At 40.3% G+C, this 19,178-nt stretch overlaps 1 protein-coding gene across 4 annotated transcripts in view; it reads left to right on the forward strand.

The window, feature by feature from the left end:
• The window catches only part of PARP14 (poly(ADP-ribose) polymerase family member 14), a 45,034-nt gene that overhangs the window by 16,233 nt on the left and 9,623 nt on the right, over window positions 1-19,178 (forward strand). For 3 of the 4 annotated variants that reach the window (XM_011285918.4, XM_003991707.6, XM_019839847.2), the window contains 8 exons: window positions 2,268-4,516; window positions 5,424-5,660; window positions 6,211-6,432; window positions 8,692-8,770; window positions 11,443-11,592; window positions 12,125-12,187; window positions 12,958-13,125; window positions 16,578-16,784. In XM_011285918.4, coding sequence (XP_011284220.2) covers window positions 2,268-4,516; window positions 5,424-5,660; window positions 6,211-6,432; window positions 8,692-8,770; window positions 11,443-11,592; window positions 12,125-12,187; window positions 12,958-13,125; window positions 16,578-16,784 — 3,375 coding nt within the window. The remainder of the gene's footprint in view (window positions 1-2,267; window positions 4,517-5,423; window positions 5,661-6,210; window positions 6,433-8,691; window positions 8,771-11,442; window positions 11,593-12,124; window positions 12,188-12,957; window positions 13,126-16,577; window positions 16,785-19,178) is intronic. The other variant, XM_045037022.1, reaches the window with a different exon arrangement.

Raw genomic sequence — 19,178 nt, forward strand, 5'->3', positions numbered from 1 at the left:
CTCTATACCTTATCCTCTATACCTTATCACTGTATAGTGTAGCTACTGTCACCATACAGGGCTATCACAATATCACTGACTGCATTCCCTATGCTATACCTTTCATCCCTGTGACTTATTGATTCCGTAGCTGGAATGTATCTCCCACTCCCCTTTATCCATTTTGCCCATCCTCCAACCCACTTCCCCTTGGCAATCATCAGTTTTTTGTTCTCTGTATTTATGGGTCTGCTTGTTTGTTCATTTATTTTGTTTTTCAAGTATTTATTTTTGGAAGAGTACAAGCAAGGGAGGGGCAGAGAGAGGGGGACAGAAGAGAGTCTGATGTGGGGCTCCAACTCACAAACCATGAGATCATGACATGAGCCACCTAGGTGCTCCCATTTGTTTTGTTTTTTAGATTCCACATAAAAGTGAAATCATATGGTATTTGTCTTTCTCTGACTTATTTCACTTAGCACAATACCCTCTAGGTCCGTCCGTGTTGTCACAAATGGCAAGAGCTCATTGTTTTTTATGGCTAATTAATATTCCATCGTGTGTGTGTGTGTGTGTGTGTGTGTGTGTGTGTGTGTGTATTATCACATCTTCTTAATCCATTCATCTGTCAGTGGCCACTTAGGTTGTTTCCATATCTTGGCTATTGTAAATAATGCTGCCATAAACATAGTGGTACATGTATCTTTTTAATTAGTAGGGTTTTTTTTTTGTTTGTTTGTTTGGTTTCAGTAAATACCCAATAGTAGAATTACTGGACTGTCTGGTCTTTCTATGTTTTATGTTTTGAGGAATCTCAATACTGTTTTCCACATTGGCTTCACCAATTTACATTCCTACCAACAGTACATGAAGGTTCCTTTTTCTCCACACCCTTGCCAATGCTTGTTATTTCTTGTCTTTTTGATCACGTTAGTGATCCTGCCCAGGCTTGGATCCTGCACAAAGCCATGTTGGGAAGTTCATATTATGTGTAATGACCTCTGAAGGCCACATCCTTTTCATGATGTCTGGCTCCAGGCCTAAGAGACAATCATGCACAAGGGGAAATTATTTTTAACACCTTTCTACAAGGATGCTATTTTAATTCAACTTGTTACTGGAGTTCATTCTAATTCCCTTCCTTCTTAGACCTCTTGTGCCCATCTAATAACTAACACAAAATGAAGAGGGGCTTTGGGAAGAAGAGTACCCGCCCATACACACACACACACACACACACACACACACACACACACACACACACACATCCCACCCTAGGAACAGTCTCAGTAGAAGTGGCAGGAGAGGGGGTCATAGCAGGGACAAGGGGAGGTTCAGAACCTACTGAATCAGAATCCTTGGGGTTGGGCTTTCTAATGACTAGGAGGTGATCCTCTTTGGAACCCCTGGTAAAGGAGCAGGAGCATTGGCTTGAGAGTTAGACACTGGCTCAAATCTTAGCTCAGATAATACTAATATTAGATGACCCTATTTGAGTTCTCTAACCTTTCCTAGCCTCAGTTTTATCATTTGTAAATAGGGATGATAATAATAGTGTCTCTATCTCAAAGGGTTATTGTGAGGATTAAATAAATACATATATGTAAAGCACTTAAAATGGTGTCTGACACATGGTAAGCTATGGTAATTATTACTACGCTCCCCCTCTTAGAGGTATTAACGGAATCTAAATCATCTATGAAGCCTAAAATTGTGAGACTGTATAAGAAGCAGCAAATAGCATGGTTCTTACATGAGCTTTGCTTTCAGCACCAGAACATTCTTTACACTGGAACCAAACATTGCCCCCATACTTGTGAACAAATTCTTATCTATTTGTTAATCTGGTGGTGATATATCAGTGTTACCAGAAAACAGAAAATAGAGGGGTGCCTGGCTGGCTCACTCAGTGGGGCATGCGACTCTTGATCTCAGGGCTATAAGTTTGAGATCTATGATGGGTGTAGAGATTACTTTAAAAATAAAATAAAATAAAATAAAATAAAATAAAATAAAATAAAATAAAATAAAAAGAAGATAGAATTTGCTTAGCAGAATTTCACCATGGGGTGATCTTGGTTGGAAAGTATTCCATTAAACAAAGGATACCTATGCAGTATTAATACAAATCTATTTATATTTGAGCATAATAACATGCTTTTTAATAGCATGTTATAACATCAAAGTTCTACAAACACTAGGCTTTTTTTTCTCTAATAGAAAAGATTTTTTTTTTCACTTGAAATACATTACTCTGGGATTACTGTATTTGTTTCTTTCCTTTTAAGTGTTACACACCATCACGACCAAGAAACTTGGCCTCAGTAATATGCCGCTCTCTGTGTTTCCATACTATGCCTCTTTGGGCACGGCCTTGTACGGAAAGGAGAAACCTCTGATTAAGCTTCCAGCACCATTCAGAGAATCGTTAGATCTTCCCTTATGGAGATTCTTGAAGAAAAAGCACCATCTGATGGATGAGATAAATGATGAAGTGAGGCGTTGTCACTCTGAACTAATGTGGTCCGAACTCAGTGGTGAAGTTACCATCAGACCTGCAACCACATTATTCAGTCTAGGTAGACTAAGGATCAGGACTTGGCGGAAAGATGTTTCCACAGCATTCTCTAGCATCAGGTCTAAATATAAAGTCACCCCATTGAAAGTGGATCCCATCGTGTGGGACACCATAAAAAATAGTTTAGAAGACGACAGGATTTTGACTGAATTTGATACACTTATGGGGGTTGTAACCTTAGTGGGGAAATCAGAGGACGTACAGAACATTGAGCCACAAATCAAGGAATTAATAGAAAGTACAACTCAAAAAATTAAAAAAGAAGAGCAAAGTGTAAAGGAAAAAGTGGCCATTGCTCCAGGAAGGTATTCTCTTTTGTGTCACAGTGGCATCCTGGAGCGTCTCCACACTGAGTGCCCGGAGATGGAGATGTCTTATGATGAAGCTTCTCAACACATGAGCTTCAAAGGATTCCGCACAGATGTGTATAAAGCAAAGTGTGAAATACAGAAAAAGATATACACCATGGCTCAAAAAAACATCCAGCTTCCCCCCGAGATTTTCCAATTTTTGCAAAAAGTAGACTGTGCAGAATTCTCTAAGTCTCTTTTTATAGCACAGAAAATTCTTGCTGTTTATGAGCTAGAGGGTACAGCTGTTCTTCTAACCAGCTATTTCTCTGAAGTCCTATTAGATGCTGAAAAGCAAATGGTCAGTGCCTTAAGTTCTAAGCGCATAGACATTGAGGACAAGGACATTCTTAATGGCAAGAAATGGAAAGGGCTCACTCGCAGATTGCATAAGAAACATAATTCCTCGTCAAAGACTGTAATAATCGATGAGTTAACTTCAGGAACCAAAGCTGAGGTTATCATTGCAGGCTGTGTGAGAGAAGTGAATGAAACCCATAGCTTGCTTTTTGACTTTGTGGAAGAACACACGAAAATAGAGAGATTGGTTGAAATAGAGCCTTCCATAATCATTGATTATTTGAAGATAGAAAAAAAGCCATTCTGGCAAAAGATAAAGAAGACAAATGTTCAAGTAATTTTCAATGCTGAGAATAAAAAAAAAGGCATTTTACTAATTGGCCCAAAGGCTAAAGTCCTGGACGGCATGCACATCATCAAGCAAGCCTGGGAATCCATCTGTGTTGAAAGCATCCATATTGATAAGCCAGGAGTCAGCCAGTTCTTCCAGGAGAAAGCACAGTATTATAAAAGTGAAGTCAAAAGGTTATTTGGATGTTTCATTGAACTACAGGAGAATGGAGGAAAGAAGGAGGGAGGTCGCACTGACGGACAGAAGTGCTCCTCTCGGGCAGAGCTGGCCCCTGGAGTCTCTCTGATTGTGCAACGGGGCGACTTGACACAGTTTCCTGTGGAAGTGGTGGTGAGCACTGCAAATGAGGACCTGAAGCTCTCTGGCGGCCTAGCGGCTGCTCTTTCTAAAGCAGCTGGCCCTGAGCTCCAAGCAGACTGTGACCAGATAGCGAAGACGATGGGCAAGATCCCCCCTGGCTGTGCCGTCATCTCCAAAGCAGGAAAGCTCCCATACCGGCATGTGATTCATGCCGTGGGGCCCAAGTGGAAGGGAGATGAGGCCCTGAAGTGTGTGCTCCAGTTAAAGAAAGCTATAGAAGAAAGTCTCCATTTGGCTGCAAAATACAAGTACCGATCCATAGCCATCCCTGCTATCAGCTCTGGAGTCTTTGGCTTTCCCTTAGCCCGGTGTGTGAAGACTATTGTTTTGGCTATCAAGAAAAACTTCCAGCTTAACCAGGATGGAAATACCTTGAAAGAGATTTACCTTGTGGATACAGCAGAGAAGGCTGTGGAGGCCTTTGCAGAGACAGTGAAAACTGTATTTGAAGACTCCCTGTCTGTTGCCGCTTCGCGGCCCAGTTTACCCGAAGCAGTCCAGCCCAGTTTGATAACAGTTCATGGAAACGGACAAATGTCATTGTCCCAGGGAAATCTGAGGCTCCTGCTGGTGAAAGGGGATGTGCAGAGTGCTACGGTGAGTGTCCCTACCTACAGAACACCCACCAAGGTGCTGTGACTCCAGTTAGCCTGTTGCCAAAGGAAGATTAGGATCGAGGGAAAGAATCCCATGCCTGCCCTCCCGGCCTCAAAACCGGTTTCCTCAGAAAACTGGGCTGCTTCATTGAGGCATTTACTAACAGCGATTGGCCAGTTAACCGTGGGGACTGCAAGTGTATTCAGATCGCTGAAATGTGAAAACCCACAGGAAGATCTTACATTTACACTTATCCTCACCACTTACACATTTATACTTTTTCAGTGCCTTTATACCTGTCATATTTTGGCAAATCTAAGGTTAATTTCCTGTCAAATTTACAGAGAGCAGATACAGAAAAATTAGAATATTTGATGCGGGCAGAGGACAGGAATCTTGTCAATGGCGCTGAACCAGGGTGAGCCACGTTACTCCTCAGTGACCCATGTGGGGCAGCTGTGAACATCGCTTGGTCACATTCCCTCTCCTGTCTTCTCTTGGTGCCTTAATCTAGCCTGATTTAGAAAGTCTCTATCAGGTCCAACCAGTCTGCTCACAGCTCAAACGTACCGGGCTTATGTTCATGCTGGCCCCCTCCCAGATGACTGTCCTGTCTTCCTCTGCCTGCTGCAGGGATTCCCATTTTCTAGACCCCCGAAGTCACTTCCTCTGCGCTGCTTCAGTGACCCCATACTATTTATATATTGCTTTTTGACAGCTCTCTGTTGTCCTAGAGTGTTAATTAAATAAGCTTCTAGTAACCCTTTGCCTTGGATGGCATTTCAACCTCTGAAATCAATCATCTTAGTTTCCCCCTCATCGTGCCAAGCACCTGGCTCAAACATAGTCCTCCTTGATGAATGCTTTTTGTTAGCATCTGAGACAAATTGTTGGCTTTCTCTTTAAGGCTGATGTTCTTGTCAACTCCATTCCCATGGATCTTGAGCTTAATAGAGGGCCCCTTTCTCAGGCCCTCCTGGCAAAAGCTGGGCCAAAGCTCCAGGAGGAATTGAACATTGCTGGACAAATGGCAATTGTTGGCATGGGCACAGTTCTCCAAACCAGCGGACACAGTCTGCACTGCCGCCGTGTGCTTCACGTGGTGGCTCCGAACTGGAGAGATGACAGCACATCTTCATACAAGGTGGGCCAGGAGTTAGGTTCTCTAGGAAACTGGGTAGCCCTCTGGACCCTCCTCTCAGGGTAATGTAGCTTGCCTCTCTGTCACATTCTCAGCAGGTTCTATCATTAGGGCTGTTTGTTTTGTTTTGTTTTGTTTTGTTTTGTTTTAGCCCTAGCTGACTTCTGAAGACTGGTTGATAATATAAATTGATTATAGTGCCCAGTCATTATTGGGGCTCGTTAAGAGGTATGGAAAATGGCGCGTCCTCAGTGGGGATAGCAAGGCGAGGGCATGGAGAATGGAAGAGGATGAAGGATTAGAACAGTTTTTGCCCTGCTTCTTATCTTCATTGCTGAGTAAGTTTGGATCTTTTTGGAGGGCCTCTGACGTTCTCTTTTTCTTTTCCTCATCAGCTCCTATACTCTTCTTTCCTTTTTTTGACTGCCCTTCACCTCTGTTGAAAGCGGAGGAGTAGACAGAGATCACAGTCAAAGTTGCTAAATTTTTGTCCTTTTTGTTCTGACTCCCAATTCTAGGAAAGATGCATAAAGTTGTGCTTTGTGCCTTTCAGATCATGGGAGACATAATCAGAAAATGTTTGGAAATCACTGAGAGCTTATCCTTGAAATCAATTGCATTTCCAGCCATAGGAACAGGAAATTTGGGGTTTCCTAAAACCATTTTTGCTGAATTAATCATTTCAGAAGTGTTAAAATTTAGTAGCAAGACTCAACTGACAACTTTACAAGAGGTTTACTTTCTGCTGCACCCGAGTGATCACGGAAATATTCAGGTACAATCTCACTAACTTCTGGCTGTTTGGGAGGCTGAGCCCTCATGTTCTCAAATGTCTTCTTGGTCTATTAGGTTGTTTTTTCGTGTATTTCCCATACATGGGAAAGTAAAGGAATAGTGTAGACTAGTTGTAGCACAGCAAATTTCAAGCAAATTTATGGATATGGAAAAAAATTTAACTTCTTATCAAGGAAATTTTTAAGCATTAATGAAAGTAGACAAAATAGTATAATGAATTCCCTGTACCCATCACTCATCAATGACAATTATCAACCTCTGGCCAATATGTTTCATTTCTATCTCTATTTATTTCCCCTCTTCCTATGTTATTTTTTCTTTTTATTTATTTATCCTTTTAATTTAAATTTTAGTTACCATAAAGTGAAATATTGGTTTCAGGAATTGAATTTAGTGGTTCATCACTTACATACAGCACCCAGCGCTCATCACAACAAATGCCCTCCTTAGTATACCCATCACCCATCTAGCCCTTCCCCCCCCACCTCCCTCCCTCAACCGTCAGTTTGTTGACTATCCTTAAGAGTCTCTTGTGGTTTGTTTCCCTCTCTTCCTGCCCCCTCTGCCCATGTGTTCATCTTTTTTTTCCCCCTAAATTCCACATATGAGTGAAATCATATGGTATTTGTCTCTCGAGCAAATCCTAGACATAACTTTATCCATAAACAATTCAGTGTTTATTTTATTTTAAACAATAGGATTCTTTTTGAAAGGTAACATGGCCACAGTGCTATTTCACACATAAAATAAATTGAAAATCATTTCATTATTTTAGCAATTACCAAATCGATGTTCAGATTTCCAATTGTCTCATAAAGGCCTTATTTTGTTTTTATAGCTTGTTTGTTTTAATCACAATCCAAATAAGGCCCATATATTGCTGTGGAGCTGACATCCCTTAATCCTCTTTTAATCTATAAGATTCCCTTCCATATGAACATGGAAATCTTAATACATAATATAAAAGTTGTAGTCCTCTAAATAGGAGAAAAAACAGTTGTAGTCCTGTAAATAACATGAGGAGAATGTCAGGATGAGATACAACTAAAAGGTGGGGTTAGAATGAACTCAGCACATCCCCATGTGAGTAGGAGAGTTGGGACTAGAAATACCAGACTCCCCTTCGGTTGTAGAAAGTCTTTCAACTGGCTGTTCACCTTTACACATGGAGCTTCCCTAGAGGCCCATGAGCCTGAGACCCTGGCTCCATAGTCTTCCCTGGCCCCCTCCAGCTACTGTATCAGTCTTTTAGCAAAAAAGTTACTCATTTCCCCCCTCCCCCCCCCAAAAAAAATCTCTCCTGCTTGTTTAAAAGGAGAAATAAAGTGATGATTTGATGGTGTCACTAACATGAAAAGAAATGGAATTCACAGGCTCACTAACTCTAGAATATATACACCAGCCTCTTATCCCAGAGAGGACTACTCCCCTAGTGGTTCCTCTCCTGGTACAAATAAGAAGTTGAAAAATAAAGTGTTTCTGTCCATGTGACTATCTTTCTCATAATACTGCGGGTTTTTTTTTTAACAACTGGCAAGATACCTGCTCTCACTGATTATGAAAACAACACATATTCATTGTAGAAAATTTGAACCATACAAAATGTATTCATTCTTTTAGTTGAATTTCATCCTGGCCTTCTTTTATACATGTGTACTTTTTTTTTTTTTAATATATATATATAGAGAGAGAGAGAGAGAGTGAGTGAGTGCAAGTAGAGGAGGGGCAGAGGGAGAGAGGAGAAAGAGAATCCCAAGCAGGCCCTGTACTGTCAGCACAGAGCCCAATGTAGGGCTCAAACTCATGAACTGAACTGTGAGATCATGACCTGAGCTGAAATCAATAGTCGGACGCTTAACCGACTGGGCCACCTAGACACCCCTGAAAATGAGATTTGAAATGGCTACTAAATATTCCAACACATGGATATACTAAAATTTATTTAACCATTTCCCTGTTGGATTGTAAACTGTTTTATATTTTCTCTGTTATAAATAGCATATAATGAATATGCTTATATTTATATCTTTGTTCACATATTTAATAGTTTCCTAGAATGCATTTGTAGAAACAGAGTTATATGTATTATTTTCATAGTTTTAAAAATCTATTATGAAAATAACACTTTGAGAGTTGTTCTCTCCTGAGTATGTGTGCATGCAAGATCAAAAGCCCTGATGAATCAAATTTATTCATCTACTGAGGATTGTAGTGGTCAAAACTGTCTTTGTATTTCCAGGCATTTTCAGATGAATTCGCCAGAAGGACTAATGGAAATTTCGTCAGTGACAAAATTCCCAAGGCTGAAGATAAACAAGGTTCAGTAAAGCTTTTAAATGAGAAATTATTTCTAGTTGCTAAGTAACTATTCAGTGAAAGATGGTAGTGATGTTTTTTATGAAAGAATCAATTACTGATAAAGAAGATATTAAATTATATCCCATACACCTGAGCATGTAAGACACTGGCTGTGTTTATGTGACCCAAAGTGAAAGAGTAGGTAGGCTAAATTATATAACCTATACAATGGATTTTTAAGTAGTAATAAGGCTACTATTTTCTAAGGATGATGTGGCATGTTTTCTCAAACAGATAGATTTAAAGAGACAGTACCAACCAAATGCTTCTCCTCTGTCAAATTTGCTGTTGCTATATTCGAGTTTATCCTGTTTGGAGTTTGCTGAGGCTTCTTGATTCTGAATGTGTATGTTTCCCATCAAATTTGGGAATTTTTCAGTCTCTTCTTCAATTATTTTACCACACTGATCTCTCTCCAGTGCCCCGATAACAAGAATGTGAAGTGTTTTGATAGCATTCCACAGGGCCCCAGGATCTCTCTTTTTTTTTTTTTCTTTTTTTAAAATCTCTTTTCTCTCTCTGTTCTTCACACTGGATAATTTCTATTGATCCACTTCCAAGTTCATGGACTCTTTGCTCTGTCCACTAGCCATCCAGTGAATTTTTTTACTTCAGATACTGTATTTTTAAGCTCTAACATGTCCATTTGGTTCTTTTTAAAAATAGTTTATATTTCTCTGCAGGGCCCCTATTTTTTCCATTCATGCCAAATCATTTCCATGCATTCAACTATGTTTACTTTGACCTCAGGGAGCATAGTTATAGCAGATGCTTTAAAGTCTTGGTCTGATAATTCCAACATCTGGATCATCTTGAGATTAGCATCTGAAATTGATTGTCTTTATCCTTGAGAACTCATCACATTTGCTTGGTTCTTTGGATGACAAACAATTTTGGATTATAGACTGGGCATTTTAAGTGTTATGCTGTGAAACTTGGGTCCTGTTAAAATCCTCTGGGGCACCTGGTTAGCTCAGTCGGTTAAGCATCCTACTTTGGCTCAGATCATGATCTCAACAGCTTGTGGGTTCAAGCCCTGCATCAGGCTCTGTGCTGACAGCTCAGAGCCTGGAGCCTGCTTCAGATTCTATGTGTCTCTCTCTCTCTCTGCCCCTCCTCTGCTCATGTTCTGTCTCTCTCTGTCTCCCAAAAAGCAAAACAAAACAAAAACAAAAAAAATCCTCTGGAAAATGGTGATCATTTTGTTTGTTCTAGCAGACAGTCCGTTCAGTTCACTCTAAGGTTCTGTCTCACCTTCTGTGTGGGTAGCAGTTCCAATGTTAATTTAGTTCTCAAAGCCTTTGTTATGCTGCTTGGGTCTGCTCCCACACTTGCAGCTCTGTGTGAGTTCAGGATTTATCACACTTCACACACAAAATAGGGGCTTCCTTCTCCAGCTCTCACGTGTCTGGGACTCCTGCACTCTCTGGCTCAAGGGAGCCCATTTTCTAGATCCTCTGGCCAGAAAGACAGCGTCTCTGGGAGTGTAAGCTGCCTGTTGGGTTGCCTCATAATTTTGCATGGTAAGATTTCCCTTGTAGGCAAAGTGGAGAGAGAGAGAGAGGGAGAGAGAGAAGGAGAGAGAGAGAGACAGAGAGAGAGAGAGAGAGAGAGAGAGAGAGAGAGAGCCTCAGGTATTGCCCATACATACACACTTTTCAGGCCATAAGGGCCCTTTCTCCGGATTCTTCTGGACAGAAATACAGAATGCTCCCTGTGGTACCACGGTGCAGTTCTGTGACTGGGCCCACCTTGAGTCAGGGCCTGAATTAAAAAAGAAAAATTATGGACAACCATGATGATTACTTCTCATACTCTTTAGCTCATAGGGACCCTTTCTCCTAATCCTCTGGCCACAAAGACAGAAATTCTCATAGCGTAGTTCTGCAACTGGGCCACCTTGGGCCAGTGCTGGGAGAGAAAAGAGGAAATATTTCAAAACTAAATAAAATGAGAAACTCCGCCTCCCCTTCCAGGTGGCTTCTTCAAGTACTGACTTCTTCCCCCAGTCTGCCTACTGTTTACTTTTCAGTTCTCAGTTAGTGGCTTTTTTGTATTTATCCTGCATTTTCAATTGTAAATCATGAGTGAAATAGATGCTAGGGGGCCTGATTTCACCCTGGCCAGCAGCAGAAGTCATGTTTGATACGTATTATGTTATATATATTATATTTATATAATATATATTATTTATATATATTTATATATAAATATATATTTTATATATTATACATATATACATTTAAAGTTTATTTCTTTGTTTTGACAGAGACAGTGCGAGCAGAAGAGGGGCAGAGAGTGAGGGAGAGAGAGAGAGAGAATCCCAAGCAGGCTGTGCACAGAGCAGAGTGCGATGCGGGCCTTGAACTCACCAACCATGAGATCATGACCTGAGCCAAAATCAAGAGCCAGATGCTTAACTGACTGAACCACTCAGGCGCCCCAATATGTATTATATGTTATAATCCTTTTTCAGAAATGGACCATCACTGGGGCTTAGAGTCAGGGCTGGTTAAGGGCCGGAAGTCACAGAGCAGGGGAAGAAGTATGAGAGGAGCACGTGTGAGGAGTGTGTGATCTAAGTTGTTCTTGCTGTTGCCAACTTGGTGATGGACTCCATTTTTCTTCTCAGTCTTCTATGGGACTGGGTTTAGCCCAGATGTAGGAATGCATGAAATGATGATTGGTCCCATCATCTTCCAAGTGGCCTTTGGAGATATCACCAAAGAAGAGGCAGATATGATCGTAAATTCAACATCAAAGACATTTAATCTCAAAGCAGGTACTTGACTTGTCAGATTTTGAGTAGGGTAATAGTCAACTATTCTACAATTGCTACAAACTGGTTTCTACAAATTTGGCTTATTAACGTTAATTAATAACTTTAAAATTATTTTGACATGGTTTCTACTAATTGGTAACAGTTTATAAATTTTTCTTCTTTCTTATCAGAAATACCAGGTGATAGGATTCCTTTGATGATCGGGAAAGCTTTTAGTTAATGAGGCAATCATTCTGATTCAGATGTATTATTTTCATTTTTTTTTTTAATTCTTTTTTTTTTTCAACATTTATTTATTTTTGGGACAGAGAGAGACAGAGCGTGAACAGGGGAGGGGCAGAGAAAGAGGGAGACACAGAATCGAAACAGGCTCCAGGCTCTGAGCCATCAGCCCAGAGCCCGACGCGGGGCTCGAACTCACAGACCGCGAGATCGTGACCTGACTGAAGTCGGACGCTTAACCGACTGCGCCACCCAGGCGCCCCTTCATTTTTTAAAATTCATGTTTGTAACTTTGCTTTTTCTCCTGTAGGGGTGTCCAAAGCAATTTTAGAATGTGCTGGACAAAATGTGGAAATGGAATGTTCTCGCCAAGGTAAGGCACAATACTATTTTTTGCTTCAAAATTGTAAGTGGGAGGCTGAATATGGAAGGCTTTGGAGAGGCTGGGGAAAGTCTTGGGATTGGGGAGAAAACGTATTAATCTTAAAATCATACATTTGACCAAAGACTTCTAAGCATAGACAATTAGAAGTGAAAAGCAATCTCACAGTTAAAAAGAGAAAAAAGATTCATCAAAGACCATATTTTAGGAGTCTCTTATTCACATAGAATGCTTTATGTGCCAAACCAAACATTTTGCTTCCTAAACAATCAAAGAGTAGGTTCAATAAAGAAGATGTGGTACATATATATACAATGGAGTATTACTTGGCAATCAAAAAGAATGAAATCTTACCATTTGCAACTACGTGGATGGAACCAGAGGGTATTATGCTAAGTGAAATTAGTCAGTCAGAGAAAGACAAATATCATACGTCTTCACTCATACAAGGACTTTAAGACATAGAAAAGATGAACACAAGGGAAAGGAAGCAAAAACAATATAAAAACAGGGAGGGGGACAAAACATAAGAGACTCTTAAATATGGAGAACAAACAGAGGGTTACTGGAGAGGTTGTGGGAGGGGGGATGGGCTAAATGGGTAAGGGGCATTAAGGAATCTAGTCCTGAAATCATTGTTGCACTATATGCTAACTAACTTGGATGTAAATTAAAAAAATAAAATAAAATGAAATGAAAAAAGAGACAAAAAAGATAGGTTCAGTATCTAACTTTGCACCTCTCTGTTTTATGCTTCCCAGTTCAAAAGGGCAACAGTGATTATATAATTACCGAAGGTGGATTATTGAGGTGCAAAAATATTGTTCACGTTATTGGTGGAAACGATGTCAAGAGATCAATCTCCTATGTTTTGCAAGAGTGTGAAAAACGGAATTACTCGTCCATTTGCCTCCCAGCCATTGGGACAGGTTTGTAACCTCTGGCTATCAAGGCGTCCACCTTTCCTTGGATCTGGTGCTGTTAATATAGTTAATGATGAGACTGAGTAAGGGTCTTCACTCCAACGCAGCCCCCTGAGGGAGTAAGCAAAGACTGTGGGTGGTTTAAGTAAGAGGAAAACATCAAGAAAACTGAAGACAGTGTTGAGTATTAGTTAGAGTGACATTTGCTCTCTACTATGGTAGGGAAGAGACAGGAAGGGAGAGAAAAGAAAGAAACCACCCATTCCGTCTGATTCCTCAGTCTCTTTCTCTTTTCTGTCCCCTACATTATTTAGTCTGTAACCTCTTGCTCCATCCCTTCTCCATGAGAACATCAGAGCATCTGCTTGCACCTCGCAGTTGCTGACTCTCAGATGAATATTCCTGCCTTCTTACACCTCTTGGACAGTTGGCTGTGTGGGTTGGCCTTAGGACATCTCCACACAGAAGCCTCTCAGTCACCAGAGCTTAATGGGTTTTGGTTCTATGGGTCATAAATTCAACTCCAAATTTCCCCTTTTCAGCCTACTTGCCTCTTTTGTTTTCCTCAAACTATTTAATAGTTGTGTGGGTCTTCATACATAAGGATGGTGCTTTGGGTTTACCATTAGTGAGGTGATATTCTTTGAGCTCTTTTCCCAGGAATCTGAGTCATGGGCATTGATTAGGAATTTCTGCTTAGTTTTCTGTAAGAGAGCTGGTCCGGGAGGCAAACATTCTCAGACTTGAAGTGGAACGTAGCTGACTGGTCCCAAAGAGCCCTGGATTGGTGATTCCATTGTGCACAATTGAGTGTTGCCCACTGGCATTCTAAGCCCTCCAAAAGCTTAGCTCAGTACACTTAACCACCCTTGTCATTTTCTGAGCTTTCTTCTAATCCTCTGTTATTTTGATTTCTGTAATTCTCTACCATTCCTCTTAATGTTCCCACATGGAATGCTACATCTATTTTATTACTTTCCTATTTCTGAAAGTATAATTTATAGTCCCTTTATGTTTTCATTCCCCATGTAGTATTATCCAGTCTTGGGAGATTAGCCAACATGTCTGTCTGCCTGTCTATCTCTCTATCTCTATCTATGTATCTGTGTATCTATCTTTTATGAACACGCATTAATGACTCACCAGTCTCTGTCTCCATTGGTTTTTCTTCTGAGCTCTGGTCCTGTATTTCTACATAAACTTTATTTGGGCCAAGAAATCAGACAACTCAAGGGTGGCACAGACCTTCCCAAGAAAAAACAAGGAAATGAGGCAGTTTTCATTTTATATAAATATACACATGTTTGAGTATTTCTGGGTTACTGAAAACCTGTTGTCTCTTCCACTGACCTGGTTGCATTGCTGATCTGCACAAATAAATCAAGGTTAGCAGATTCTCCTTGCTTGTTGTCTTTACCAGTCTCTATCACCACCTGATTTGGTCCTTAGACTAAAGCACTAAGGACCTTTAGTGGTGTTTATGTGTTGAACTGGGACTGTGATTGAGACAGTTTCTGGCAGTAAAAGAAGCCCTCTCCCTGGTTCCTTACAGACACCTGACTGGGGGAAGGGGTGGGTGTCCAGCGATACTCGCAAGCACCTCAAGTTCAATGTAGACTATGAACTTTCTTCTGTTATCTTCTGCTCTGAACCTGCCCTTCCTCTTGTATCCCTGATCATGTTAAAAGCATCACTTTCTACCTGTAATCCTTGACTCTACAGGGAGTAGAGTCCTTTATCCTCCTATGTTCATTAGCTTATTAACTAATTTGATTAAATGTTTACCAAGTGCCTGCCATATGCCAGGCACTGTGTTTAGGCACTGGAGACAGAAAGATGTCTCAGAAAAGGGTCTAGTCCATAAGGAGCACCTAGCCTACTGTGAGAGACAGACATGTAAACAAACTACTGCAATACAGCATGACTCATGATGCACACATACTGGTGGGTGGGAGGCAAAAAAGAAGGAACACAGGGTCAGAGATAAACCCAGCTGGTCACTAGGTCCTGCTGACTTCACTTCCCAACTATCTTCTCAGTCCCTGTACCTGACTCTTCATTCTGGCCTCTTCTTTTTGCTCAGCTCTGGTATTTTGCCTAAACTTTTATTATAGCCTCCTATCTAGATCTGGGCTTCTGTGGAGGAGACCCACCCCTAGATTTATCCTTCTCAAAAACAGATCTTTTGCCCTGAACACACCAGGCTAAGCATATCAAACCCTTGTTACAGTTCTATCAGGCATAGCCTTTCCCTCAGCTTCTCTTACTTCACCTGTTGAATACCTATTTATGCCCATATATCACTTCCTCTGTGTTCTAAGTGCCTAGCTGAGAGCTAGCCCATGATGGGACATAGTAAATGTTTGTTGACAGTGAATGAAGGTGTCTGAACACTCCCATTTAAAATCTTCCAAAAATCACGGGATAACCATAGCTTTGCAAAGGAGAATTGCTCTCCTTTCCTGATCATCTAATAAAAAAAAAAAAAAAAAAAAAAGCCTGAACAAACCCATTTGTTTAGTTTTGTACAGGGTTTGTCTACATTCCCACAAGTGTCTATGTAGCCAGGCCAGAGTGGTCTACTCTCATTTCTGCATTAGAGGTGGACACCGTCAACAGGGAACATCCAAGTGGGCTGTTAGTCTACCACACCAGGTTGGTCATGGGATTTTTACACTGCTCCCCATTGTGATTTTCCAGCTGCCATTTATTTGTATGCGACTGCTTCCATGGCTTTTCATGGGACTTTTCAAGGGACTTTTCATGATCTTACCTGGGCATTAGGCCTGAGAAACAAGATATGGAACATGCTATACAAAGAAAAAGACTTGCTTAGGTGGCACCTCAAACCTAGCAAGTCAGCTAAAATCTCACTGAGTGTTCTAGAAAAGATTTCCTAGAGGCTCATAGATAACTTGTGTGCAAAGAATTATAGATTATAACAGATAGTTTACAGCTCCAGGTATCTTACAAAATTAGCTTAGTTTAAATCAGGTCCCCAAAGACATCTGGAAGAATAAAGATACATGCATATAGTCAGGTGACTATGAGCAAAAAAGAGTATGATATTTCCACATATATTAGAATATTTTGCTTTTTATGGACCTTTTGAGGACACTAATGAGCCGAGAATAGTTAATTATCCTTGTAACACAGAAGAACACAGTGAGGTAGGGTCAGCTCAACAGAGTAGATATGAACATCAGAAACCAAAAGTTAGATTTCTCGGTCCTTTGTTCATTGTTGGGCTAGTGACTTCCTGACATCCTGGAATAGAAGCTCCCTGTTGCATCTAGGACCTCAAAAGTGTTTGGCCGTGCATTGCTAGAAAAGCCTGAGATGATGAAAGAGTTGGGCAGGGGGGCATTCATTCTGTGAGGACTGGAATCCCCAACTTACTGCTCAGCCTTCCCAGTTGGGTCTTTCCCCCTCCCTGTTTTTATTCTTTGCTTTTCTAGGAAATGCCAAACAAGACCCAGGTATGGTTGCTGATGCCATCATTGATGCCATTGAAGACTTTATCCAAAAAGGATTTGTCCGGTCTGTGAAAAAAGTTAAAGTTGTTATCTTTATGCCTCACCTACTGGACGTGTTTTGGGCCAGCATGAAAAAAAGAGAACCATCTCTGACTTCTCCCCAACAGTCTCTGCCGTCTAAATTAACATGTGAGTTGACCTTTTTTATGAAATGCATATTCCTAATATGGATGTCACATGAGAAATAGCTAATCTTAAATATAACTATCAGAAAGAGAAATTAAGAAAATAATCTCATCTACAATTTTATCAAAAAGAACAAAACACCTAGGAATAAATTTAACCAAGAAGGTGAAAGACCTATACTCTGAAAACTATGAGACATTGATGAAAGAAATTGAAGATGACAAATGGAAAAAATATACCATGCTTATGGGTTGGAAGAATTAGTATTGTTAAAATGTCCATACTACCTAAAGCAATCCACAGGTTCCATGCAATCCCTATCAAAATTCCAAAGGCATTTTTCACAGAAATAGAACAAACAATCTTAAATTTGTACAGACCCACAAGGCCCTTAATAACCAGAGCAATCTTGAGAGAGAAGAACAGAGGAGCCTGGGTGGCTCAGTCAGTTGAGCATCTGACTCTTGATCTGGCTCAGGTCATGATCTCACAGTTCATGGGCTCAAGCCCTGCACTGGGCTCTGTGCTGGCAGCTTGGAGCCTTCTTGGGATTCTCTCTCTCCCTCTCTCTCTGCCCCTCCCCTGCTTGCACTCGCTCATGCACATGAAAGAAAGAAAGAAAAAGAAAGGAGAACAAAGCTGGGGGCATCACTCTTCCTGATTTCAAACTATGTTATGAAGCTATAGTAATAAAAACAGTATGGCATTGGCATAAAAACAGACAGATTAATGGGACAGATTAGAGAGCCCAAAAATAAATCCACACATATACATATCTTCTTTGACCTACAGTGGGGTTACATCCTGATAAACCCACTGTAAATTGACAATGTCATAAGTCATAAATGCATTTAACACACCTAACCAACTGAACATCATAGTTTAGCCTATCCCACCTTAAACATGCTCAGAACACATTAGCCCAGAGTTGGATAAACTCATCTGACACAAGCCTATTTTATAGAAAAGTGTTGAACATCTCGTGTAATTTATTGAATACTATAATGGAAGTGAAAACGGAATGACTTTACAAGTACAGAATGGTTGTAAGTGTAGTGGTTTTTGACCCTCACAATGCCTGGCTGGCTGGAAGCTATGGCTCACTGCCAGTGTCCCACATCACAAGAAAGTATGCCACCACATATTACTAGCTCAGGTAAAGATCAAAGTTCAAAGTATAGTTTCTACTGAATGAATATGATTTGCATACTATCATGAAGTTGACAAATAGTAAGTTGAACCATTGTAAGTTGGGGACCATCTGTGTGGTCAATTAATTTACAACCAAGGAGCCAATGGGAAAGGATATCTCTTCAATAAATAGTGTTTGGGTGCTTGCTTCAGCAGCACATATGCTAAAATAAATGGTGGTAGGAAAACTGGACAGCCCCATGCAAAAGAATGAAACAGGATTACTGTCTTACACCAGACACAAAAATCCACTCAAGATGCATTAAAGATCTGAAACCATAACACTTCTAGAAGAAAACGGGGAGTAAGCTCCTAGATATCAGTCTTGGCAGTGATTTTCTTTGGATTTGACACCAAAGCACAAATAGCAAAAGCAGAAAATAAACAAGTGGGACTACCTCAAACTGAAAAGCTTTTCATGGCAAAGGGAACCATCAACAAAATGAAAAGACAACCTATGGGATGGGAGAAAATATTTGTAAATAACGTATCTGATAGGGGTTAATATACAAAGGGGTTAATATATAAAGAACTGTTGCAACTTAATAGGAGAAGACAAATAATTGGATTTAAAAATGGGCAGAGGATCTGAATAGACACTTTTCTAAGGAAGACATACAGATGGCCATCAGGCACATAAAAAGGTGATAAACATCACTAATCATCAGGGAAATGCAAATCAAAACCTAAGGAGAAATCACCTCACCTGATAGAATGGCTAGTATCAAAAAGACAAGAAATAACAAGTGTTGGGGAGGATATGGAGAAAAGAAACCCTCACGCACTGTTGGTGGGAGTGCAAACTCGTCCAGCCACTGTGGAAAACAGTATGGAGGTTCCTCAAAAAATTAGAAATAGAACTACCATATGATGCAGCAATTCCACTTCTGGGTATTTATCTTAAGGTAATAATAAAAAAACTATCTTAAAAAGATTATCTGTACCCCCATATTCATTGCAGTAGTATTTACAAAACCAAGACATGGAAAAACGTAAGTGTCCACCAACAAATGAATGGATAAAGAAAATGTGATATATATACATACATATATATATATATGTATATATATCACACACAGACAATGGAATATTATTCAGCCATAAAAAAGGAGGAAATCCAGCCATTTGTGACAACATGGATGGACCTTGAGGGCATTATGCTAAATGAAATAAGATGATCTCACTTAATATGTGGAATATTAAAAT

This window comes from Felis catus, chromosome C2, assembly GCF_018350175.1.
Source record: "Felis catus isolate Fca126 chromosome C2, F.catus_Fca126_mat1.0, whole genome shotgun sequence".
In the NCBI taxonomy this organism is placed as follows: Eukaryota; Metazoa; Chordata; class Mammalia; order Carnivora; family Felidae; genus Felis; species Felis catus.